The sequence below is a fragment of the Arachis duranensis genome, chromosome 5 (assembly GCF_000817695.3).
Source record: "Arachis duranensis cultivar V14167 chromosome 5, aradu.V14167.gnm2.J7QH, whole genome shotgun sequence".
Classification (NCBI taxonomy): Eukaryota; Viridiplantae; Streptophyta; class Magnoliopsida; order Fabales; family Fabaceae; genus Arachis; species Arachis duranensis.
Genome location: NC_029776.3, coordinates 2,130,711 through 2,151,185, shown reverse-complemented (window position 1 = coordinate 2,151,185; position 20,475 = coordinate 2,130,711). Strand labels below are relative to the sequence as shown.

The 20,475-nt window shown below is 37.4% G+C and overlaps 2 protein-coding genes, 1 long non-coding RNA gene and 2 pseudogenes across 3 annotated transcripts; 2 read left to right on the top strand and 3 right to left on the bottom strand.

The window, feature by feature from the left end:
• Nucleotides 1-43: 43 nt before the first annotated feature.
• On the top strand, nt 44-1,881 carry LOC127747520 (uncharacterized). Its single transcript, XR_008009395.1, has 3 exons — nt 44-599; nt 694-847; nt 1,307-1,881. It is a non-coding gene; the product is annotated as an uncharacterized LOC127747520 (long non-coding RNA).
• A 197-nt stretch (nt 1,882-2,078) lies between these two features.
• On the top strand, nt 2,079-4,877 carry LOC107486997 (putative disease resistance protein RGA3; the record flags this gene model as incomplete). Its single annotated transcript, XM_016107581.3, has 1 exon — nt 2,079-4,877. A coding segment is annotated over exon 1 (2,487 nt), but the record flags the coding sequence as incomplete, so codon positions are not given.
• Nucleotides 4,878-4,886: 9 nt separating this feature from the next.
• LOC127747420 (putative disease resistance protein RGA4) lies at nt 4,887-7,450 on the bottom strand. Its single transcript, XM_052261257.1, has one exon. It carries the CDS (start codon nt 7,437-7,439, stop codon nt 4,887-4,889), a length of 2,553 nt encoding a protein of 850 aa, XP_052117217.1. The 5' UTR covers nt 7,440-7,450.
• Nucleotides 7,451-10,848: 3,398 nt separating this feature from the next.
• On the bottom strand, nt 10,849-15,338 carry LOC107487001 (putative disease resistance protein RGA1; annotated as a pseudogene).
• A 2,604-nt stretch (nt 15,339-17,942) lies between these two features.
• LOC110281844 (putative disease resistance protein RGA3) lies at nt 17,943-19,017 on the bottom strand (annotated as a pseudogene).
• Between the last annotated feature and the right edge of the window lie 1,458 nt (nt 19,018-20,475).

Here is a 20,475-nt window from a genome sequence, read left to right as displayed (position 1 = left end):
ATTTTATTTTTATATTAAAATAATTATTATTTTTAGAGTTACATGATTTACAGCTTGGAGGAAGACTACACATTAAAGGCCTCGAGAATGTCCTGAGTAAATGCGATGCTAGAGAGGCTAATTTGATGAGTCAGAAAGAGCTGAGTTGCCTATATTTGTCTTGGAATTCTGATTCTAATTCAATATGTATTAATCCTGAAAGAGTCCCCCTAATCTCAAGAATTTCGGAATTCAAGCTTACAGGGGATTGCAATTTCCTAGTTGGATGGCAAATACTAACATCTTTTCAAGCTTAGTTACTGTTATACTCCTTGACCTTGATTTCAGAAACTGTGAGCAGATTCCTCCACTTGGTAAATTACCACATTTAACGAGTCTTTATGTACGGGGAATGAAAGATGTGAAGTACATCGATGAAGACTCATATGATGAAGAAACTAAATTTGTTAGGGTTGCCAAAGTTAGAGAGGAATGTAAGGGACGAAGGAGTTGAGATGCTCCCACTTGTTTCGGAATTAAGGATTGAAGTTGCCACTCCTTCAATCTCTTTCATTCCATTTGTTAGATTGGCCATACATTGCTCACGTCTCTCACATCCGGTAAATCAATTCACTTCAGTTTCTTTCTTTATCACTGCTCAATTTGTGTTTTTTCTAATAGCCTTTCAAATAATTGATCACTTCTTGCTTGCAGATCTATTCAAATGTAGATGGAACACGATGAAGATTAATACTCGTTCTCGATCTCTAAAATTTGAGTTTGACCAAATTGTTGAAGATCTCTGAATCAGAAGTGAACATGTAGATGTAGCAAGCAACGAAGCAAAGTAGATTAGCATCACAACCGTGTACTATATATCTCTCCATTCTCTCTTTATTTTTAATACAGTCTGTGCCACTTGTATTTCTTACATCATTTGTTCCCTTTTTACATGATTTTATAAAACAAAATTACATGTTTTTATTGTGTATTTGTTTTCAACTAGCAACTACAATCAGCATTCATCTATTATCTAGTATATTCCTCGCATTACTTCGTTCAAATAATGTGTCTCTTCCTTTTTAAACAAATCAAAATATTTCTCTTCCTTTTTAAACAAATCAAAATATTCTTTACTAATGATAAAGTTTGTGTTTCCACACGCATATAACCCTCTTTACTATGACCAATTATGGCAAAATTGAACTTCAACGTTGTTCATAAAACTTGCATCCATTTTAGCATGATACTCTTTGGCTTATTCTACAACCTGAAAATTCTATGTTCAATCATACTGAGAAATCTCTTCATTTTTTTTTCATTGAAGCTGAGGTTGCAGCGTAGGCATGAGTCCATGCAATCACACTTGAAGAAAGTAGTTTCCGCTTCTATCAAGATTCCCAACTTGCTTGAACTTTCATATTCAAGTTCACATATTTGAAGAAGTGTTTTGCTGTTAGTTTTGCATTGAAGTACCACCTTCTCATATTCTGCCCCTCAAGCAAAGTGGCTCTGGTGTGTGTTTTCCATTGACCTTATTAGACAACATACTACGTTGGAACTTTAGCTAATTTCATATTCGTTTAACTAATACTCATGAAATAAAGAATACATTATATTTTGTAATCATTTGTAGTGAATATTGTCTTTGGTAGTATACTAAATTGAGGTAATAGGAAGGAAGGGAAATGCGGGAATGTAAAGAATTAGGCTTAGATGGCACAACAAGAAGAGATAAAATGGCAAATAGCTTTGAGGGGTCACTTTGTTCTCTCTTTTAATTTATAAAAAATAATAAATAGATATGATCTGATAGCTCCAAAGAATTTGTCTTTTCTGTTAATTTGAGACTGATGAGAATGGTCATGGGGGCCAGGACTTATGGAGGTTTGGAGTTGGAAAGCAAGGAGGATGATATTGTAAATTAATTTAAACATAATTTCATAATTACATGTGTTAATTTTATAATAAACCATTCCGATCTTTGATTACAAGAATTAATGGCAAAGATGAAAATTGCATGTAACACACAAACATGGTAGGAGCATGTAAGAATTCACCTCTAATCATATATGTATATATGCATACTCACATGGAAGACTTATGTTTACCAAGGTCTGCTTAGAAATACTAAAAAATTGTCACAACCACCCACCAAATGCCTCTGTTCTTGAAACGTAGGCCTACCCCAATCATTTTTTTATTCTTCTAATTTGTTTTCTAGTGGCTGGTTCTTTGGGAGTAATGAGCACAAGATTCCAAAACTATGTTAAAGTGATTCAAATTGCAATTTGTGAAGTTGCATGTTCGACGCATTCACATTCTCCCACAAACACAGTTTAATAATAGTAGATCTATCTACCTTCCTCTTACTGCAACACCAAACCAGTGTCATAATATAGTCAACTTGCATGTGCATAGCATTCAGTCCAATATCTGAGCTTTCATTCGTTCTAGCTTTTCAAATGGCTGAATCTCTACTTCAAATGGTGATTGAAAACTTGCAAGCTTTTGTTCAGGACGAGCTTGCAACTCTTTGGGGCGTCCACTCTCAGATTCAAGAGCTGTCAGGGAACCTTGCTGCAATCCATGCAGTGGTCCAAGATGCTGAAGAGAAGCAGATCAGAGAGCGTGCTGTGAAGCTTTGGCTGCAGAAGCTTTCAGATGCAGCACACGTGCTTGATGATATCTTAGATGAATGTTCAATAGAGTCCAATCGTCTACACAGTGAGCAGTGCTTAACTCGTCTTGATCCTGTGACAATTATGTTTCGTCGGGACATCGGTAAGAGGATGAAAGAGATGGTTGACAGGTTTCGTCAAATTGATGAAGAAAGGAGAAGGTTTGAATTGCGTGGAAGAGTTCCAGAGAGGCAACAAGAAGATGAAGCATGGCGCCAGACATGTTCTGGTATCACTGAGCACAACATCTATGGAAGGGAGCAAGACACAGAAAATATTCTGGAGTTTCTTTCAAGGAGTGCTGATAGCAGTAACGACCTCTCTGTTTATCCAATTGTTGGCATGGGTGGCCTTGGAAAAACAACACTTGTCCGATGGGTTTACAACGACAAGAAGGTAATTGAACATTTCCATATGAGAATTTGGGTTTGTGTTTCCACTGAATTCAATACCATGAGAATTCTAGAGTCCATTGTGGAATCTACAAGTGGACATAACCCGAACCTATCTACTTTAGAAGCACTGAAAAACAAAGTTCAAGAAATACTGCTAGGCAAAAGGTATTTACTTGTTCTAGACGATATGTGGAGCACGGACAAATGGGAGGACTTGAAGTCTGTTTTGCTTTGCGGAGGTGGAACAAAAGGTGCTGCAGTTTTGGTTACTACCCGAGTTGAGAGTGTTGCATCTGTCATGGGAACATGCCCTGCTCATCGCTTGTCACCATTATCGGAGGATGACAATTGGTTATTGTTCAAATACCATGCATTTGGATCAGACAAAGTGGAGCGCACAGAGCTTGTGGCAATAGGCAAGGAGATTGTAAAGAAATGTGGTGGTTCCCCTCTTGCATCTAAAGCACTTGGAAGCCTTTTGCGCAATAAAAAGGAGGAAATACAGTGGGTGAATGTATTGGAGAGTAAGTTTTGGGACATACTTGAGGATGATGCTATTATTGTACGTGCTTTGAAAATCAGCTACTTCAATTTGAAGTTGTCATTAAGACAATGCTTTGCTTTTTGTGCCATTTTCCCCGAAGATTTTCGAATGGAAAAGGAGCAACTTATTCATCTTTGGATTGCCAATGGCTTGATCAAATCCAAAGGGAGGTTGGAGATTGAGGATGTTGGTAATGAGGCTTGGGAGGAATTATGTCAGAGGTCATTTTTCCAAGAAGTTGAGATTGATGAATTGGGAAGAACTACATTCAAGATGCATGATTTATTTCATGAACTTGCCCAATCTATAATGGGAGAAGAGTGCAGAGTTTATGATGAGTCTGCAAGCTTGACCAATTTGTCTACAAGGGTCCACCATGTCACTTGTTTAAAACCAGAGGCGGAGGTAAACATGGATCCCTTCAAGAAAGCTGAGTCCTTGAGGAGTATGATTAATCTTCTTCCATTAGATGATCACAATCTTTGTGGTTTGCCACCATTCAATTCTCTCCGTGCACTACGTACGAATGCTTCTCAACTCTCAGCACTGAAGAGTTTAACGCATTTGAGGTACCTAAATCTGCGTAGGAGCGGTATCACAACACTGCCTGAATGTGTTTCGAGGTTACAAAAATTGCAGATTCTGAAGTTAGAAGACTGTCTAAATCTTTCTTGTTTGCCCAAACACTTAACACAATTGAAGGATCTTAGACATCTCCTAATTGAAGAGTGTCATTCATTAGTAGAGATGCCTTCGAATATCGGCGAGTTGAAATGTTTGAGAACATTGAATCTTTTTATTGTGGATAAAAAGGAAGGGCATGGGTTATCAGAGTTGCGTGATTTACAGCTTGGAGGCAAACTACGCATCAAGGGGCTTGAAAATGTCTTAAATGAGGGTGATGCTAGAGATGCTAATTTGAGTGCTAAGAAGAACTTGGAAAAGTTATACCTGTCATGGGACTCCTCTGATTCAAGGCGTGTTGCCAATGCTGAGAGAATACTTGAAGCCCTTGAGCCTCCCTCCAATCTCAAGAGTTTTGGGATGAATGGTTACAGCGGAGTAGAGTTGCCTAGCTGGATGCAAAATACTTCAATTCTTTCCAGCTTAGTTATGGTGATACTCTATGATTGCAAGAACTGCAAGCACCTTCCTCCGCTGGGTAAATTACCACATTTAACTGTTCTTTATGTATCTGGAATGAAAGATGTGAAGTACATTGATGATGACTCTTATGATGGCGTGAATCAGAAGGCTTTTAAGTCGTTGAAGTACCTGACCTTTAATTTAGAAAGAACTGGAAGCATTTCTACTCTTTTGTCTTGTACCATCCCTTTCAAACTTGGAAGGGATGGTACAAGACAAAAGAGTAGAAATGCTTCCAGTTCTTTCTAAATTAAAGGTCAGGTCCTTCAACGATTTGAATGCCTTCTCATCCACGCCATCATACGATTCCTCATCGATGCACTTCACATCTTTCATTCCAGATACATAAAGAACGGTTAAATGTGGTAGTTTACCAAGCGGGGGAAGGTGCTTGCAGTTCTTGCAATCATAGAGTATCACCATAACTAAGCTGGAAAGAATTGAAGTATTTTGCATCCAGCTAGGCAACTCTACTCCGCTGTAACCATTCATCCCAAAACTCTTGAGATTGGAGGGAGGCTCAAGGGCTTCAAGTATTCTCTCAGCATTGGCAACACGCCTTGAATCAGAGGAGTCCCATGACAGGTATAACTTTTCCAAGTTCTTCTTAGCACTCAAATTAGCATCTCTAGCATCACCCTCATTTAAGACATTTTCAAGCCCCTTGATGCGTAGTTTGCCTCCAAGCTGTAAATTACGCAACTCTGATAACCCATGCCCTTCCTTTTTATCCACAATAAAAAGATTCAATGTTCTCAAACATTTCAACTCGCCGATATTCGGAGGCATCTCTACTAATGAATGACACTCTTCAATTAGGAGATGTCTAAGATCCTTCAATTGTGTTAAGTGTTTGGGCAAACAAGAAAGATTTAGACAGTCTTCTAACTTCAGAATCTGCAATTTTTGTAACCGCGAAACACATTCAGGCAGTGTTGTGATACCACTCCTACGCAGATTCAGGTACCTCAAATGCGTTAAACTCTTCAGTGCTGAGAGTTGAGAAGCATTTGTACGTAGTGCACGGAGAGAATAGAATGGTGGCAACCCACGAAGATTGTGATGATCATCTAATGGAAGAAGATTAATCATACTCCTCAAGGATTCAGCTTTCTTGAAAGGATCCATGTTTACCTCCGACTCTGGTTTTAAACAAGTGACATGGTGGACCCTTGTAGACAAATTGGTCAAGCTTGCAGACTCATCATAAACTCTGCACTCTTCTCCCATTATGGATTGGGCAAGTTCATGAAATAAATCATGCATCTTGAATGTAGTTCTTCCCAATTCATCAATCTCAACTTCTTGGAAAAATGACCTCTGACATAATTCCTCCCAAGCCTCATTACCAACATCCTCAATCTCCAACTTCCCTTTGGATTTGATCAAACCATTGGCCATCCAAAGATGAATAAGTTGTTCCTTTTCCATTCGAAAATCTTCGGGGAAAATGGCACAAAAAGCAAAGCATTGTCTTAATGACAACTTCAAATGGAAGTAGCTGATTTTCAAAGCACGTACAATAATAGCATCATCCTCAAGTATGTCCCAAAACTTGCTTTCCAATACATTCACCCACTGTATTTCCTCCTTTTTATTGTGCAAAAGGCTTCCAAGTGCTTTAGATGCAAGAGGGGAACCACCACATTTCTTTACAATCTCCTTGCCTATTGCCACAAGCTCTGTGCGCTCCACTTTGTCTGATCCAAATTCATGGTATTTGAACAATAACCAATTGTCATCCTCAGATAATGGTGACAAGTGATGAGCAGGGCATGTTCCCATGACAGATGCAACACTCTCAACTCGGGTAGTGACCAAAACTGCAGCACCTTTTGTTCCACCACCGCAAAGCAAAACAGACTTCAAGTCCTCCCATTTGTCCGTGCTCCACACATCGTCTAGAACAAGTAAATACCTTTTGCCTAGCAGTATTTCTTGAACTTTGTTTTTCAGTGCTTCTAAAGTAGAGAGGTTTGGGTTATGTCCACTTGTAGATTCCACAATGGACTCTAGAATTCTCATGGTATTGAATTCAGTGGAAACACAAACCCAAATTCTCAGATCGAAATGTTTAATTACCTTGTTGTCATTGTAAACCCGTTGGACAAGTGTTGTTTTTCCAAGGCCCCCCATGCCAACAATTGGATAAACAGAGAGGTCGTTACTGCTATCAGCACTCCTTGAAAGAAACTCCACAATATTTTCTGTGTCTTGCTCCCTTCCATAGATCTTGTGCTCAGTGATACCAGAACATGTCTGGCGCCATGCTTCATCTTCTTGTTGCCTCTCTAGAACTCTTCCACGCAACTCAAACCTTCTCCTTTTTTCATCAATTTGACGAAACCTGTCAACCATCTCTTTCATCCTCTTACCGATGTCCCGACGAAACATAATCGTCACAGGATCAAGACGAGTTAAGCACTGCTCACTGTGTAGACGGTTGGACTCTATTGAACATTCATCTAAGATATCATCAAGCACGTGTGCTGCATCTGAAAGCTTCTGCAGCCAAAGCTTCACAGCACGCTCTCTGATCTGCTTATCTTCAGCATCTTGGAGCACTGCATGGATTGCAGCAAGGTTCCCTGACAGCTCTTGAATCTGCGAGTGGACTCCCCAAAGAGTTGCAAGCTCGTCCTGAACAAAAGCTTGCAAGTTTTCAATCACCATTTGAAGTAGAGATTCAGCCATTTGAAAAGTTAGAACGAATGAAAGCTCAGATATTGGATTGAATGCTATGCACATGCAAGTTGATTATATTATGAAACTGTTTTTGTGTGAGAATGTGAATGCGTTGAACATGCAACTTCACAAATTGCAATTTGAATCACTTTAACATAGTTTTGGAATCTCGTGCTCATTACTCCCAAAGAACCAGCCATTAGAAAACAAATTAGAAGAATAAAAAAATGATTGGGGTAGGCCTACCTTTCAAGAACAGAGGCATTTGGTGGGTGGTTGTGACAATTTTTTAGTATTTTTAAGCAGACCTTGGTAAACATAAGTCTTCCATGTGAGTATGCATATATACATATATGATTAGAGGTGAATTCTTACATGCTCCTACCATGCTTGTGTGTTACATGCAACTTCCATCTTTGCCATTAATTCTTGTAATCAAAGATAGGAATGGTTTATTATAAAATTAACACATGTAATTGAAATTATGTTTAAATTAATTTACAATATCATCCTCCTTGCTTTCCAACTCCAAACCTCCATAAGTCCTGGTCCCCATGACCATTCTCATCAGTCTCAAATTAACAGAAAAAACAAATTCTTTGGAGCTATCAGATCATATCTATTTATTATTTTTTATAAATTAAAAGAGAGACCAAAGTGGCCCTTCAAAGCTATTTGCCAGTCTATCTCTTCTTATTGTGTCACCTATGCCTAACTACAAATGTTACAAAATATAATGTATTCTTCATTTCATGAGTAAATAGTTAAACGAATATGAAATTAGCTAAACAACATAAAGATATTGCATGAAAGGTCAAGCAAGTTGGGAATCTTGATAGAACCGGAAAACTACGTTTTTCTTCAAGTGTGATTGCATGGACTCGTGCCTACGCTGCAACCTCAGCTTCAATGAAAAAAAATGAAGGGATTTCTCAGTATAATTGAACATAGAATTTTCAGGTTGTAAAATGAGCCAAACAGTATCATGCTACAAATGGATGCAAGTTTTATGAACAACGTTGAAGTACATTAGTAAAGAATATTTTGCTTTGTTTAGAAAAGGAAGAGACACATTATTTGAGCGAAGTAATGCAAGGAATATACTAGATAATAGATGAATGCTGATTGTAGTTGCTAGTTAAAAACAAATGTACAATAAAAACATCATCCTCACAGAACTAATAATATGGAATGGAGTGGAAATCTAAATCATGTAATTTTGTTTTATAAAATCATGTAAAAAATGAACAAATGAAGTAAGAAATATAAGTGGCACAAAATGTCTTAAAAATAAAGAGAAAATGGAGAGATATATAATACACGGTTGTGATGCTAATCATCTGATGCTTCGTTTCTTGCTAATTTGGTCAAACTCAATTGTTGGACTTTGTTTTGCATTGCTTCTAAAGTGGAGAGGTTTGGGTTCACTCCGGTGGAGGATTCTACAATGGACTGTAGAATTCTCATCATATTGAAGTTTGTGGAAACACAAACCCAAATTCTCAAATCAAAATGCTGGATCACCCTCTCGTCATTAAAGACCCAACGAGCAAGTGTTGTTTTTCCAAGTCCCGCCATGCCAACAATGGGATACACAGAGAGGCCATCAATGCTACTGGCGTGCTTTGTGAGAAACTCTACAATCTTCTGTTTATCTTGGTCTCTTCCATACATCTGGTGCTCCATGATGGCAGAAATAGTTTGCTGCAGATCATCATCTTCTTGTTGCCTCTGTCTGACTCCCAGAGGCAGCTGAAACCTTCTCCTACCATCATCAATACGCTGGAACCTCTTGACCATGTCTTTCATCCTCTTGCTGATAGCATGCCGAAACAAAATATTCTTGGGATGGAAGCAGGCTAACCACCCTTCACTTTGAAGACGGTTGGATTCCATTGAACATTCTTCCAAGATATCTTCCAACACATGCGCAGCATCGGAAAGCTTCTTCAGCCAGTCCTTCATGGCATGGCTTGTAAATTGCTCCTCTGCAGCATCATGGAACAATGCACGGATTGCCTCGAAATTATCAGACAGCTCTTGGATCTGTGAGTCAACACCCGAAAGTGCTGCTATCTCATTCTTGACAAAAGTGTTCAAGTTTCCAATGAGAATTCCAAGCAAAGCATCGGTTGCCATTTTCAGAGATTAAAGTAAGAATTTGTGAGTTTAGAGAGGGTAGTTTGGATTGCCAATTCACAGGTTTGCACAAAGAGGACGACACCACTCTCAATGTATTCTCAACTCTAATCCATCATTCGTTTCAGATAATCAACCATTAGAAAAGATTAAAATTATGGGGTAGTTCCATTGCAGAGGGATTCCTACTTGCTCTTTGAAGAAAGCATACAAAGATTCTTACTCAAAAGTATATCAGTTAGCTACTTTTGATATTAAAATCATTTTTAAAGGAAGGTTACCTAACAGCCTTTCATCATTCTCATATAACTTCACTTTGTTCCTTCTCTTTTCTCTGGTTCCAAGCTAAGAATACAAGAATTCATTATCGTCTTTCTCTTTTCTATAGAGGCTAAGAATTTTTGTATTGCGTTGTCGCTCATATGGAATGAACAAATTTCTTCCATTGCGGTTTTTGAATGTTAGCCTTAAATTTATTTTATTTGACTGTTACGACATGTGAACAAAGAACATAAGTCATTATTATTACTTTTTTTTGGGTGCATATATTATGTCTTCGTTTTGAGATTGATTTTTATAATGTGTTAACCCTCTCGGTGAGCTCTTATAAATGCCATTCTTCACTTGCAATGCACACCCAACTTGCTATGGATTTAACCATTCACTCAGTCACTTCCACGTATAAATCATGCATCTTTTAGGTTTAGGCTTTTGTATTCCTAATATTATTGAATAATCTTTACTTAATAGGATTACTTGTGCAATAAAAAATTGATTATTTTCTTCAAACCGCATGAATTTTTGCATTATCAGATCAGTGTTTGTGATAGTTTCTCTGTTTTTGGTAGTCAATATAATTGGTACTGCCTTATTTTTCTATTCTTTGACTTTATGTCTACCCACTTTCAGTGTGAGATACTGATACACTACTCAAGTCTTTGAATTCTTATGTACTGTAGGCCAAATCTCCTTACTCAGTTTGCTAGCTAAGTTTAACTTAGTTTACTCTTTCCATTGGTTTGGTGGAAACATTCATCAATGTCCAACTTTTGAATCATTGTGACTATTTTAATAGTAGTAAGAATGAGACCAACAAATAAAGATGCAAACCTTGGTATCTTGTTATTAAGAATCATGGCTAATCATCATAGAAAATGATAGGTCATGGTTATGAAAGAAAAACAAAGAAAACTTCTATATAATTGATCAGTCTGAAAAGTATACGGCTAGATGAGCCTACAAAATTTATACATAATGATAGAATCAATATAATATTAACCTATAAAAACTAAATTAGATATAAGTCAATCACAAGAGCCGACTTTGCTCATTAAGGGGGAGAATATGATAGGTAGGCGATGCTTTTGCATTGTTCAGCAAAATGCTACTCCAAATATGTGCACTTCCATATCCAATAATGTCATGCTGGAATCTTGATAGAACAGGGAAAAAGGTTTTACTTATGGTCGACATACTATATCTGTCATATCAGCAAGATGGTATAGCTTTTCATTTTGCCCTTGCTTTTTATTCTATACAAGAAAGAAGATTTATCTAAGATATCCTAACCAAACAATAACATAATCCATCAACTTATAACTCAATCACAAATAATATCAGGGAACGGAAATTCAAATCATGCAATTTAGTAAATCTATTTAGCTCAAACATTCTTAGACTTGTCTAAAACAAGAATGCATAGTAACTAAGTTACTCATTTGGCGTTTACTGGAACAGATAAACATTTCTTCAAGATTAAAAATAATAATAAAAAAAAAAAGTAAAAACAGAAAGAGTTATGCCACTCAATGGCCAATGCTAACCATTGTTTCAGTGGCTGGTCGCCTGGTCCACAGAGTAAAATTCTTTATGTTGCAGAACATGGCAATGACATGTGCAAATATTGGTTCCATCTATTGGCTTTTCACTCAGAGCTGATCAACCATTCTGTCAAATTCGTAATCTGGAGTGAGATAATAACTCTGATCTCTGGTTGACTTCCTTGGATTCCATTTTGTACTAATTTTCTCTGCAACAAGGGTTTGAAATATCATTCAAAAGATCGGATATTATTTTACAAGGACAGTTGCGACAAATCAATGGAAAACGAAGAAAGGAAACAAAGATGAATTTACCACAAAATGTCTCTTCCTGCACTGCAACCAATTCGAAATGTGGGATGTGAGCAATGTTTTGCCAGTCTTCCCCAGCTTCTCTCTTGCATTGCTTTGCAAGCTTCGGGCACTCATTAATGTATAGCTTTTGCAAGTTGGTCAGGTGCCGAAAGCCACTGGGCAGTGACCTTAACTCAGGACACAAACCAATGTGTAACTGTTGAAGAGAAGTCATGTGTCCCAACCACTCTGGCAATGAATCTACATTATATAGAGTCAAAATTTGGAGGGAAGGGATGTATTGTAACATCAAGAAGGGAAGTTAGCTGATTCATGCTACTTGGCAGAGCTACCAGCTCTGGACAAGCCCAAATCTCAAGGCGCTCAAGATGCATTAGGTGCCTCATACCTTCTGTCAAGGAATTTAATCTATCACAGCACATAATCTTCAAAATTCGAAGAGAACTCAGACCTTGCAACACATTCTCTGAAAGAGACTCAAGTTCATCACAACCAAAAAGTACTAATTCCTGCAGTACGCTGAGGCTGCTGAGTTCATCTGGTAATACCTTTTCATAGAAATATTCAATTCTTAGGGTCTTAATACGATGCATATTTCGCACAATCGGTTCACGGAAGGAAGCAATGCTCTTATTACCATTATAATCAAATACAGACTTCAATCCTTGAATTTGAAGATGTGAACAGATAGAAGGTGAGGCAATTTTAATTTGGGGACACATGAGATGCTTAATTCAGAAAGAAGTGGGAGCATCTCTGCTCTTTCATCTCTCAGCACCCTCTCCAAATTTGGAAACCGGAACAAAGTCAGCTTCTTCAAGGACTTAAAAGCCTTTTCCTCTGCACCCTCGTATGCATCATCATCAATGTACTTCAAATCTCTCATTCCACATACAAAAAGAATTGTTAAATGTGGTAATTTACCAAGTGCAGGAAGCTGCTCACAATTATTGCAGTCATAGAATATAACATTAGTTAACCTGGAGAGAAGTGAAATATTATTCATCCAGTTGAGCATTTTTGTTCCATTATAACCCTTCATCCCAAAACTCTTGATATTGGAGTGGGCTTCAAGGGCTTCAAGAACTTTCTCATCATCATTACACTGCAAATTAGCATTACTACCCCATGATAAGTATAAGCAATTCAGGTCCTTCTTACTAGATAAATTAGCAGCTTTAGCATCACATTCATTAGGAACATGTTCAAGGCCTTTGATATGTAGCTTGCCACCAAGTTGTAAATCACGTAACTCTGCCAAAGCAAACCCTTCCTTTGGATGCACAATGAAAGTACTTAATGTTCTTAGATGCTTCAAATTTCCAATTTTGGGAGGCAGTGCTACCAATGACTCGCAGTTTTTAACTATAAGATGTCTGAGATCTTGTAACTGTGTTAATTGTTTGGGTAGACAGGAAAGATAATCACAATCTTCAAGCTTAAGAATTTGCAACTTTTGCAACCTGGAAACAGACTTAGGTAAGGTTGTGATGGAACTATTATAGAGTGTTAAGTACCTCAAATGTGTTAAATTCTTCAGTGCTGAGAGCTTAGAAGAGCTCAAGCACGGAGAGAACTGATCGCTTGCAAAACACGAGAATTGCTTAACGTTGGATAAAGGTTAATGAAAGTCCTCAAGGATTCAGCTTTCTTCAAGGCACCTTGATTTAAGTTCAACGTTTCATAAAAGTCTAAGCAACTCACATGATGGACTCTGCTTGTCAAACTGGTCAAGTTTGCAGACTTAGAGACCACACATTCTTCGCCCATTATAGATTGCGCAAGCTCAAGAAATAAATCATGCATCTTGAATGTAATTGTACCCGATGAATCAGTCCTCACGTCTTGGAAAAATGATTTCTGGCATAATTCATCCCACACTTCATTACCAACTTCTTCAACCTCCATGTTCCCTCTAGCTTTAATGAGTCCATTGGCCATCCAAAGGTGAATTAGTTGTTCCTTCACAATCTGAAAATCTTGAGGGTAAATGGTGCAAAAAGAAAAGCATCGCCTTATAGACAAATCCAAAATAAAGTAGCTAATTCTCAAAGCACCCATGATAGCATTACCCTCAGGTATATCCCATAACTTACTTATCTTCACACTGAGCCATTGTTTCACATCATTTCTAAAACGCAAAAGGCTCCCAAGTGCTTTGGATGCAAGAGGGGAACCTGCACATTTTTTCACGATCTCCTTGCCTATGGTCACAAGCTCTGCACGCTCCTCCCTGTCTTGACCAAATGCATAGTGTTTGAACAATAACCAGTTTTCATCCTCAGATAAAGGTAACAAGTGATGAAACGGGCATGTTCCCATGATGGAAGCAACACTTTCAAGTCGAGTGGTAACCAAAATCGAAGCACCTTTAGTTCCACTTCCACATTGCAGGGTATAATTCAACTTCTCCCATTTATCTTGATCTTCATTCCACACATCATCAAGAACAATCAAGCACTTTTTGCCAAGCACCTTTAGTTCCACTTCCACATTGCAGGGTATACTTCAACTTCTCCCATTTATCTTGATCTTCATTCCACACATCATCAAGAACAATCAAGCACTTTTTGCCAAGCAACTCTTCCCGAACTCTCTTTTGCATCGCTTCTAGAGTAAATAGGTCCGGGTTCTTTTTAGTAGCAGATTCTACAATTGACTTCAAAATTCTCATCATATTGAAATCATTCGAAACACAAACCCAGATTCTAAATCAAAATTGTTAGAATATAATTAAGATCAATTAGGATCAATTAGTATTATTTAGTATATCTAAATATTTATTGTAGGATTCTATGCCTTTATTGCTCTGATTCATTTACCACCTATAAATACCCCTTGTATATTGTACCTTTGATCACAACTCAATAATACACTTTTTAGATTACCCTTTTGTCATTGAAGACCCATCGAGCAAGTGTTGTTTTTCCAAGTCCACCAACCCCAACAATAGGATACACAGCAAGATCTTCACCATCACCATCACCAGCACCCGTTGAAAGAAGCTCCACAATAGTCTCTAGTTCCTGCTGTCTACCATAAATTCTCTGCTCCGTGATGAGAGAACTCGTCTGGCGCCATTCCTCATCTTCTTGAAGCCTCTCTACAACCCCTGGCTTCAACTCAAACCTTCTTCTTTCTTCATCAATCTGGAGGAACCTATCTCTAATAGCTTTCATCCTCTTACCAATATCAAAACGAAACAAAATCATCTCCGGATTGAAACAAGAAAAACAATATCCGTGCGGGATTTGCAGAGCGTTGAATTTAATTGAACACTCATCCAGCATATCATCGAGCAGGTGGGCTGCATCGGAGAGCTTGTTCAACCAATCCTTAACGGCGTGGCTTGTTATCTGCTTCTCTTCAGCATCTTGAATTACATCATGGATTGCAGTGAGATTACTGGATAGTTCTTGGATCTGGGATTGAACAACACAGAAGGTTGCGAGCTGGTCCCGCAGAAAAGTGTGCAAGTTTTCAATGACAATTCCAAGTAGAGCATCGGCCATTTGCAGATATGAGAGCTACACTGCAAGGAATGAGAGAGAGATATCGGTAATTTGGTTTGGTTTGGTTATGCACTGAAGATTTCAATGGAGAACGTCATCCATGGTAACACGTAAACGGTGGCTGCAGGTAAAAACGCGCCACTCATTTTGGTACCGTTTGATTATACTTTTTCTTAATTTTAAAAGTTAATTAGCTAATTAATGAAATTGTTCTACCTTTTTAAATTTTGAACTTGAAATTAACCCATGCATGAACCAGAACAAATTTAAAATTTCTAAGATATTTAAAAAGAAAATAACAAACTTTTAAATTTATTAGCTACCTATCTTATTTGTGATTGATATATATAAACAGTAACACGTTCGTCGAAGATTGAAAGCTAAGTGAAAAACAACCATGAGCCACAACAAAAAATTAATCTCTTCTTCAACTGAAACAATTGGAACACACGATGCCTTACTCACCGAAATCCTTGTTCGTCTTCCCCTCAGAGATGTCATGGCCTTCAAACGTGTCTCCAAGCGGTGGCTCTCGCTCATCTCTGACCCTTACTTCTCTCGCTGCCGCATCACCGTCCAAGGAACAAGATTCTCGGGTTTGTTCCTAGATCTCGACTTCAGCTATCCTCAACATCGTGACTTAACATTCTTCTACTTTAATAAGAAGATTCGTAAACCGTGCCGCCGTCGCCGCATATTCTGTCCCAAAATCCCCGATCATTGTTCAAATATATTACAATCTTGCAACGGCTTGATGCTTCTCCGCCGATTCACTAAAAGGTTTATCTATAACCCCACCACCGGAGACAAGAAACCCTTGCCCTCGCCCTTTCCATCATTTGATAAATCACCTTCCTCGGAGTACTCTCTGGCTTTTGATCCCTTGCGATTTCTTGGTTATAAGCTGATCTGCATTTTTCATGGCAAGTCTTCAAAGAAAGACTGCCACCAAACCATGGTTTACTCCTCAGAATCCGGTGACTGGAATCAGCGTAGTTCTTCCTTCTCGGCTCCCACAGATATGGATTTTGCACATGGTGTTTATTTCAAGGACTCGGTTTACTGGATCGGTAACAAAAGCAAAACGACGCTGCGTTTTGACCTGAAGGAAGAACGCGTGAAGGATGACATGCCTCCTTTGCCTTCATTGCCTGACATGCCTCCTTTGCCTCCATTGCCTCCAGGACCTCAAGATCTTAATGTTCGTGGCCCTGTCTACTTTACTTTGCCGGAAAACTCAAAAGAAGCTTATGATGGATATGGTTACATTCTTGCACCTGCATGCGGTTACATGAATTTGGTTGGATTTGACTTTGGATTCTGTGTGCCCGTGTTCCGGTTGAAGGAAGATGATTATTCTTCGTCAAGGTCGTGGGTTCTTATGCACAGCGTTGATCTTCGACGTACAGGTCTTAAAACTGTTTTTAATAATCTATATCATCCTAATACGTGGAAATACAGCATACTCCATCTCATTAAAGATGGTGAAGATGATGAGATGGCTTTGTTGTTTCAGATACATGGAAAAGTTATTGCTCTGCGATTAAAGAATAATACCGTTTATGATGTGTTCGGCTTAAAAACAATCCGAAATAGTCCCAGCTATCTTTTTAATTTTCCAGGAGTTATGGGGTGGTACAGAGCCTTTGAGTACGCTGAGAGCTTAGCTCGTCTTTAAACATAGATCTTTTAGCTTTTGCTTCACTTTGATTTCATCTTGTGTTATTGTAGTTGATATTTAATAAATTTTAATTCAAAAATATTATTGTTTTCCCAAAATTAACCACTAATATATTTGTGTATAAATACGTGTATAATTTAATTTATTTTTAATATGTATTTATATTTCAATATGTATATATTCGTTTTTCACTAACTTTAATAATTAATTTTAATATACACCTAACATAATTAATTTTAATTTTATGATTTATTTACATTGTACTGCATTTTTATTAAGAAAAAGAGAAGGATTATGTACGACAATATAAAATTTTGTCGATTCTTCATCACTTAAATTAAACACGACGATATTATATTTGTTTGATTAAGAATACGTACCAAGGAGTTATAATTAAAACTCAATAATAGTATGACAAACGAATTTTTTAGTAATGTAGAATTACATAAGAATATTTAAAATTAAAACTATATTTGAGGAAAATAAATTTTAGTAGTTCATGGCTTGTACATAGGCCGCAATGTGACAGGATATAAGTAAGGAAGAAACAAACTAACACAAAAGTGAAAAATGAAAAAAAGTATTCTATTATAACTAAAGTGATCTAAATATCTTAGATGTTGTTTTGAGAGTTGTCTCAAATTAGGTTATTTTGGACTTAAATTTAAGGTTCAAATATTTTTAAATGGTCTATTCAATGTCTTCTTCAACAAGGATGAATATGTTATATGTGAAGAGCTAGAAGTGGTACTTGCAAGGGATTCATACTTAAATTAACAAGAATTTTAATAGATTTGTTAGTAGATTAGATTTTGAATATACCTGACAATTATATTTATAGTATAATTGATAACAACCTTTTAGTGTAGTTCCACCTTTATTGGTATGGATTTGAATCCTCTAACGTTTGAATTTCACTTTAAAGAGTAAAGTGTGATCTCTCACAATTGATTTCATAGGTAGAACCAAAAATAAATATGAAAAAAAAATATTTAAGAATAAAAGATCCCACCTTACTCTCTAAAGTGAAATTCAAATTTAAAGAATCTAAATCCCTTTGAAATCTCTCTTCTGGATAACTAGTTTCTGCCAATAATTCGTCCCACACTTCATTACCAACTTCCTCAACCTCCATGTTCCCTCTAGCTTTAATGAGTCCATTGGCCATCCAAAGGTGAACTAGTTGTTCCTTCACAATCTGAAAATCTTGAGGGTAAATGGAGCAAAAAGAAAAGCATCGCCTTATAGACAAATCCAAATTAAAGTAGCTAATTCTCAAAGCACCCATGATAGCATTACCCTCAGGTATATGTATATCCCATAACTTACTTATCTTCACACTGAGCCATTGTTTCACATCATTGCTAAAACGCAAGAGGCGAACCTGCACATTTTTTCACGATCTCCTTGCCTATAGTCACAAACTCTGCACACTCCTCCCTGTCTTGACCAAATGCATAGTGTTTGAACAATAACCAGTTTTTATCCTCAGATAAAGGTAACAAGTGATGAAACAGGAATGTTCCCATGATGGAAGCAACACTCTCAAGTCGAGTGGTAACCAAAATAAAAGCACCATTAGTTCCACTTCCACATTGCAAGGTATACTTCAACTTCTCCCATGTACCTTGATCTTCATTCCACACACGAACAATCTAGCACTTCTTGCCTAGTAATTAGGTCTGGGTTCTTTTTAGTGGCAGATTCTACAATTGACTTCAAAATTCTCATCATGTTGAAATCATTGGAAACACAAACCCAGATTCTCAAATCAAAGTGTTTGATTACCCTTTCGTCGTTGGAGACGAATCGTGCAAGGGTCGTTTTTCCAAGTCCACCAACCTCAAATCTCTAGTTTCACAGCAAGATCTTCACCATGACCAGCACCAGCACGAATTGTCAGTTGAAAGAAGCTCCACAATAGTCTCTATGTCCTGGTGTCTACCATAAATTCTCTACTCCGTGATGAGAGAACTCGTCTGGCGCCATTCCACATCTTCTTGAAGCCTCTCTACAACCCCTGGCTGCAACTCAAACCTTCTTCTTTCTTCATCAATCTGGAGGAACCTATCTCTAATAGCTTTCATCCTCTTACCGATATCAACACGAAACAAAATCATCTCTAGATTGAAACAAGAAAACAATTTCCGTGCGGGATTTGCAGAGCGTTAAATTTTATTGAACACTCATCCAGCAAATCATCGAGCACGTGGGCTGCATCAGAGAGTTTGTTCAACTAATCCTTAACGGAGTGGCTTGTCATCTGCTTCTCTTCAGCATCTTGAATTACAGCATGGATTGCAGTGAGATTACTGGATAGTTCTTGGATCTGCGATTGAACACCATAGAAGGCTGCGAGCTGGTCCCGCAGAAAAGTGTGCAAGTTTTCAACGACAATTCCAAGTAGAGCATCGGCCATTTGCAGATATGAGAGCTACACTGCAACGAAAGAGAGAGAGATTGGTAATTTGGCTTCGTTTGGTTTGGTTATGCACTGAAGATTTCAATGGAGAACGTCATCCATGGTAACAGGTAAGCGGTGGAGGTAAAAACGCGCCACTCATTTTGGTGCCGTTTGATAGTCATTCTTCTAAGTAGAAAGTCAAATCTTTTGACTTTGACAAAAACACAAATGGGCCTGGTGGGCCTGGTAGTTTCTTTTCTTTTGTTGGTCCGCTAGGCCCTTTCATGTCCAAACACTACTACATAAAACTCAGGTGGGAATAAGGTTTCTGTTTTCTGGGTCTGGGTCCTTTGTGGCCCACGGTCGTGAAAAAAAAACTCTTTTAATAAACCAATTTGGTTGGTAGAGTAGTTAGTTTACTCATTCGCTTAAACAAATATTGTGCATATAGCAATTCGTTGGTCAGTGACAAACTTTTAAATGGAGCTCAGATTTGTGACGGATTAGTCCTTAACTTGTTGAATTAGAGGATACTGGCAAAAAAAATCTCTTTTAATGAAAAACTTTTTCAATGACTAATGGTTTGTAAAATTCTCAGTCCCATTTTACATAATAAATTGGAAGATATTAAATTGTTTCTAATGTCATGCACATAAGATGCACTTCTTAACATCACCATAAGTCATAACTACATTCTAGAGAGAAATAGAGTTCAAATTGCTCTTGCCAACAACTTGTGTCCCATTTCTCATAAGAATTCATGATTTTCATCCCTAACTTCAGAATTTTTTGAACAAGTATTTGTCATGACAAACATGAATAATTATATTATACCTGAATCAATCCACCAACCAACACCTTTTTAAAAAAAAAAGTTTGATGTAGGCAATAAATTTAATTAGGAAATGAGCTTGTTTATTTAAGTTTTTTGAAAAAAAATTATTTTCTTAGAAAAAAATGAATACTTATTTTATTTTTGTAGTCATTTATTTATATGCTTCTAAAACTTGAAAGTAGGAAATACACAATTTTCAACGTTTTTTGAGAAGCCGTTAAAAATAAATAATATAAACATATATTACTGTTAATATTTTTTATCAATGTTTTGTTTCAATCTATCCTTACATATATTTAAAAAAAAAAAAACAAATCTAACATTTTACTTTTAAACTAA

Bases quoted from the DNA above. Each gene is read 5' to 3' on its own strand.
- LOC127747420 (XM_052261257.1), bottom strand. From the start codon at position 7,439: ATGGCTGAATCTCTACTTCAAATGGTGATTGAAAACTTGCAAGCTTTT.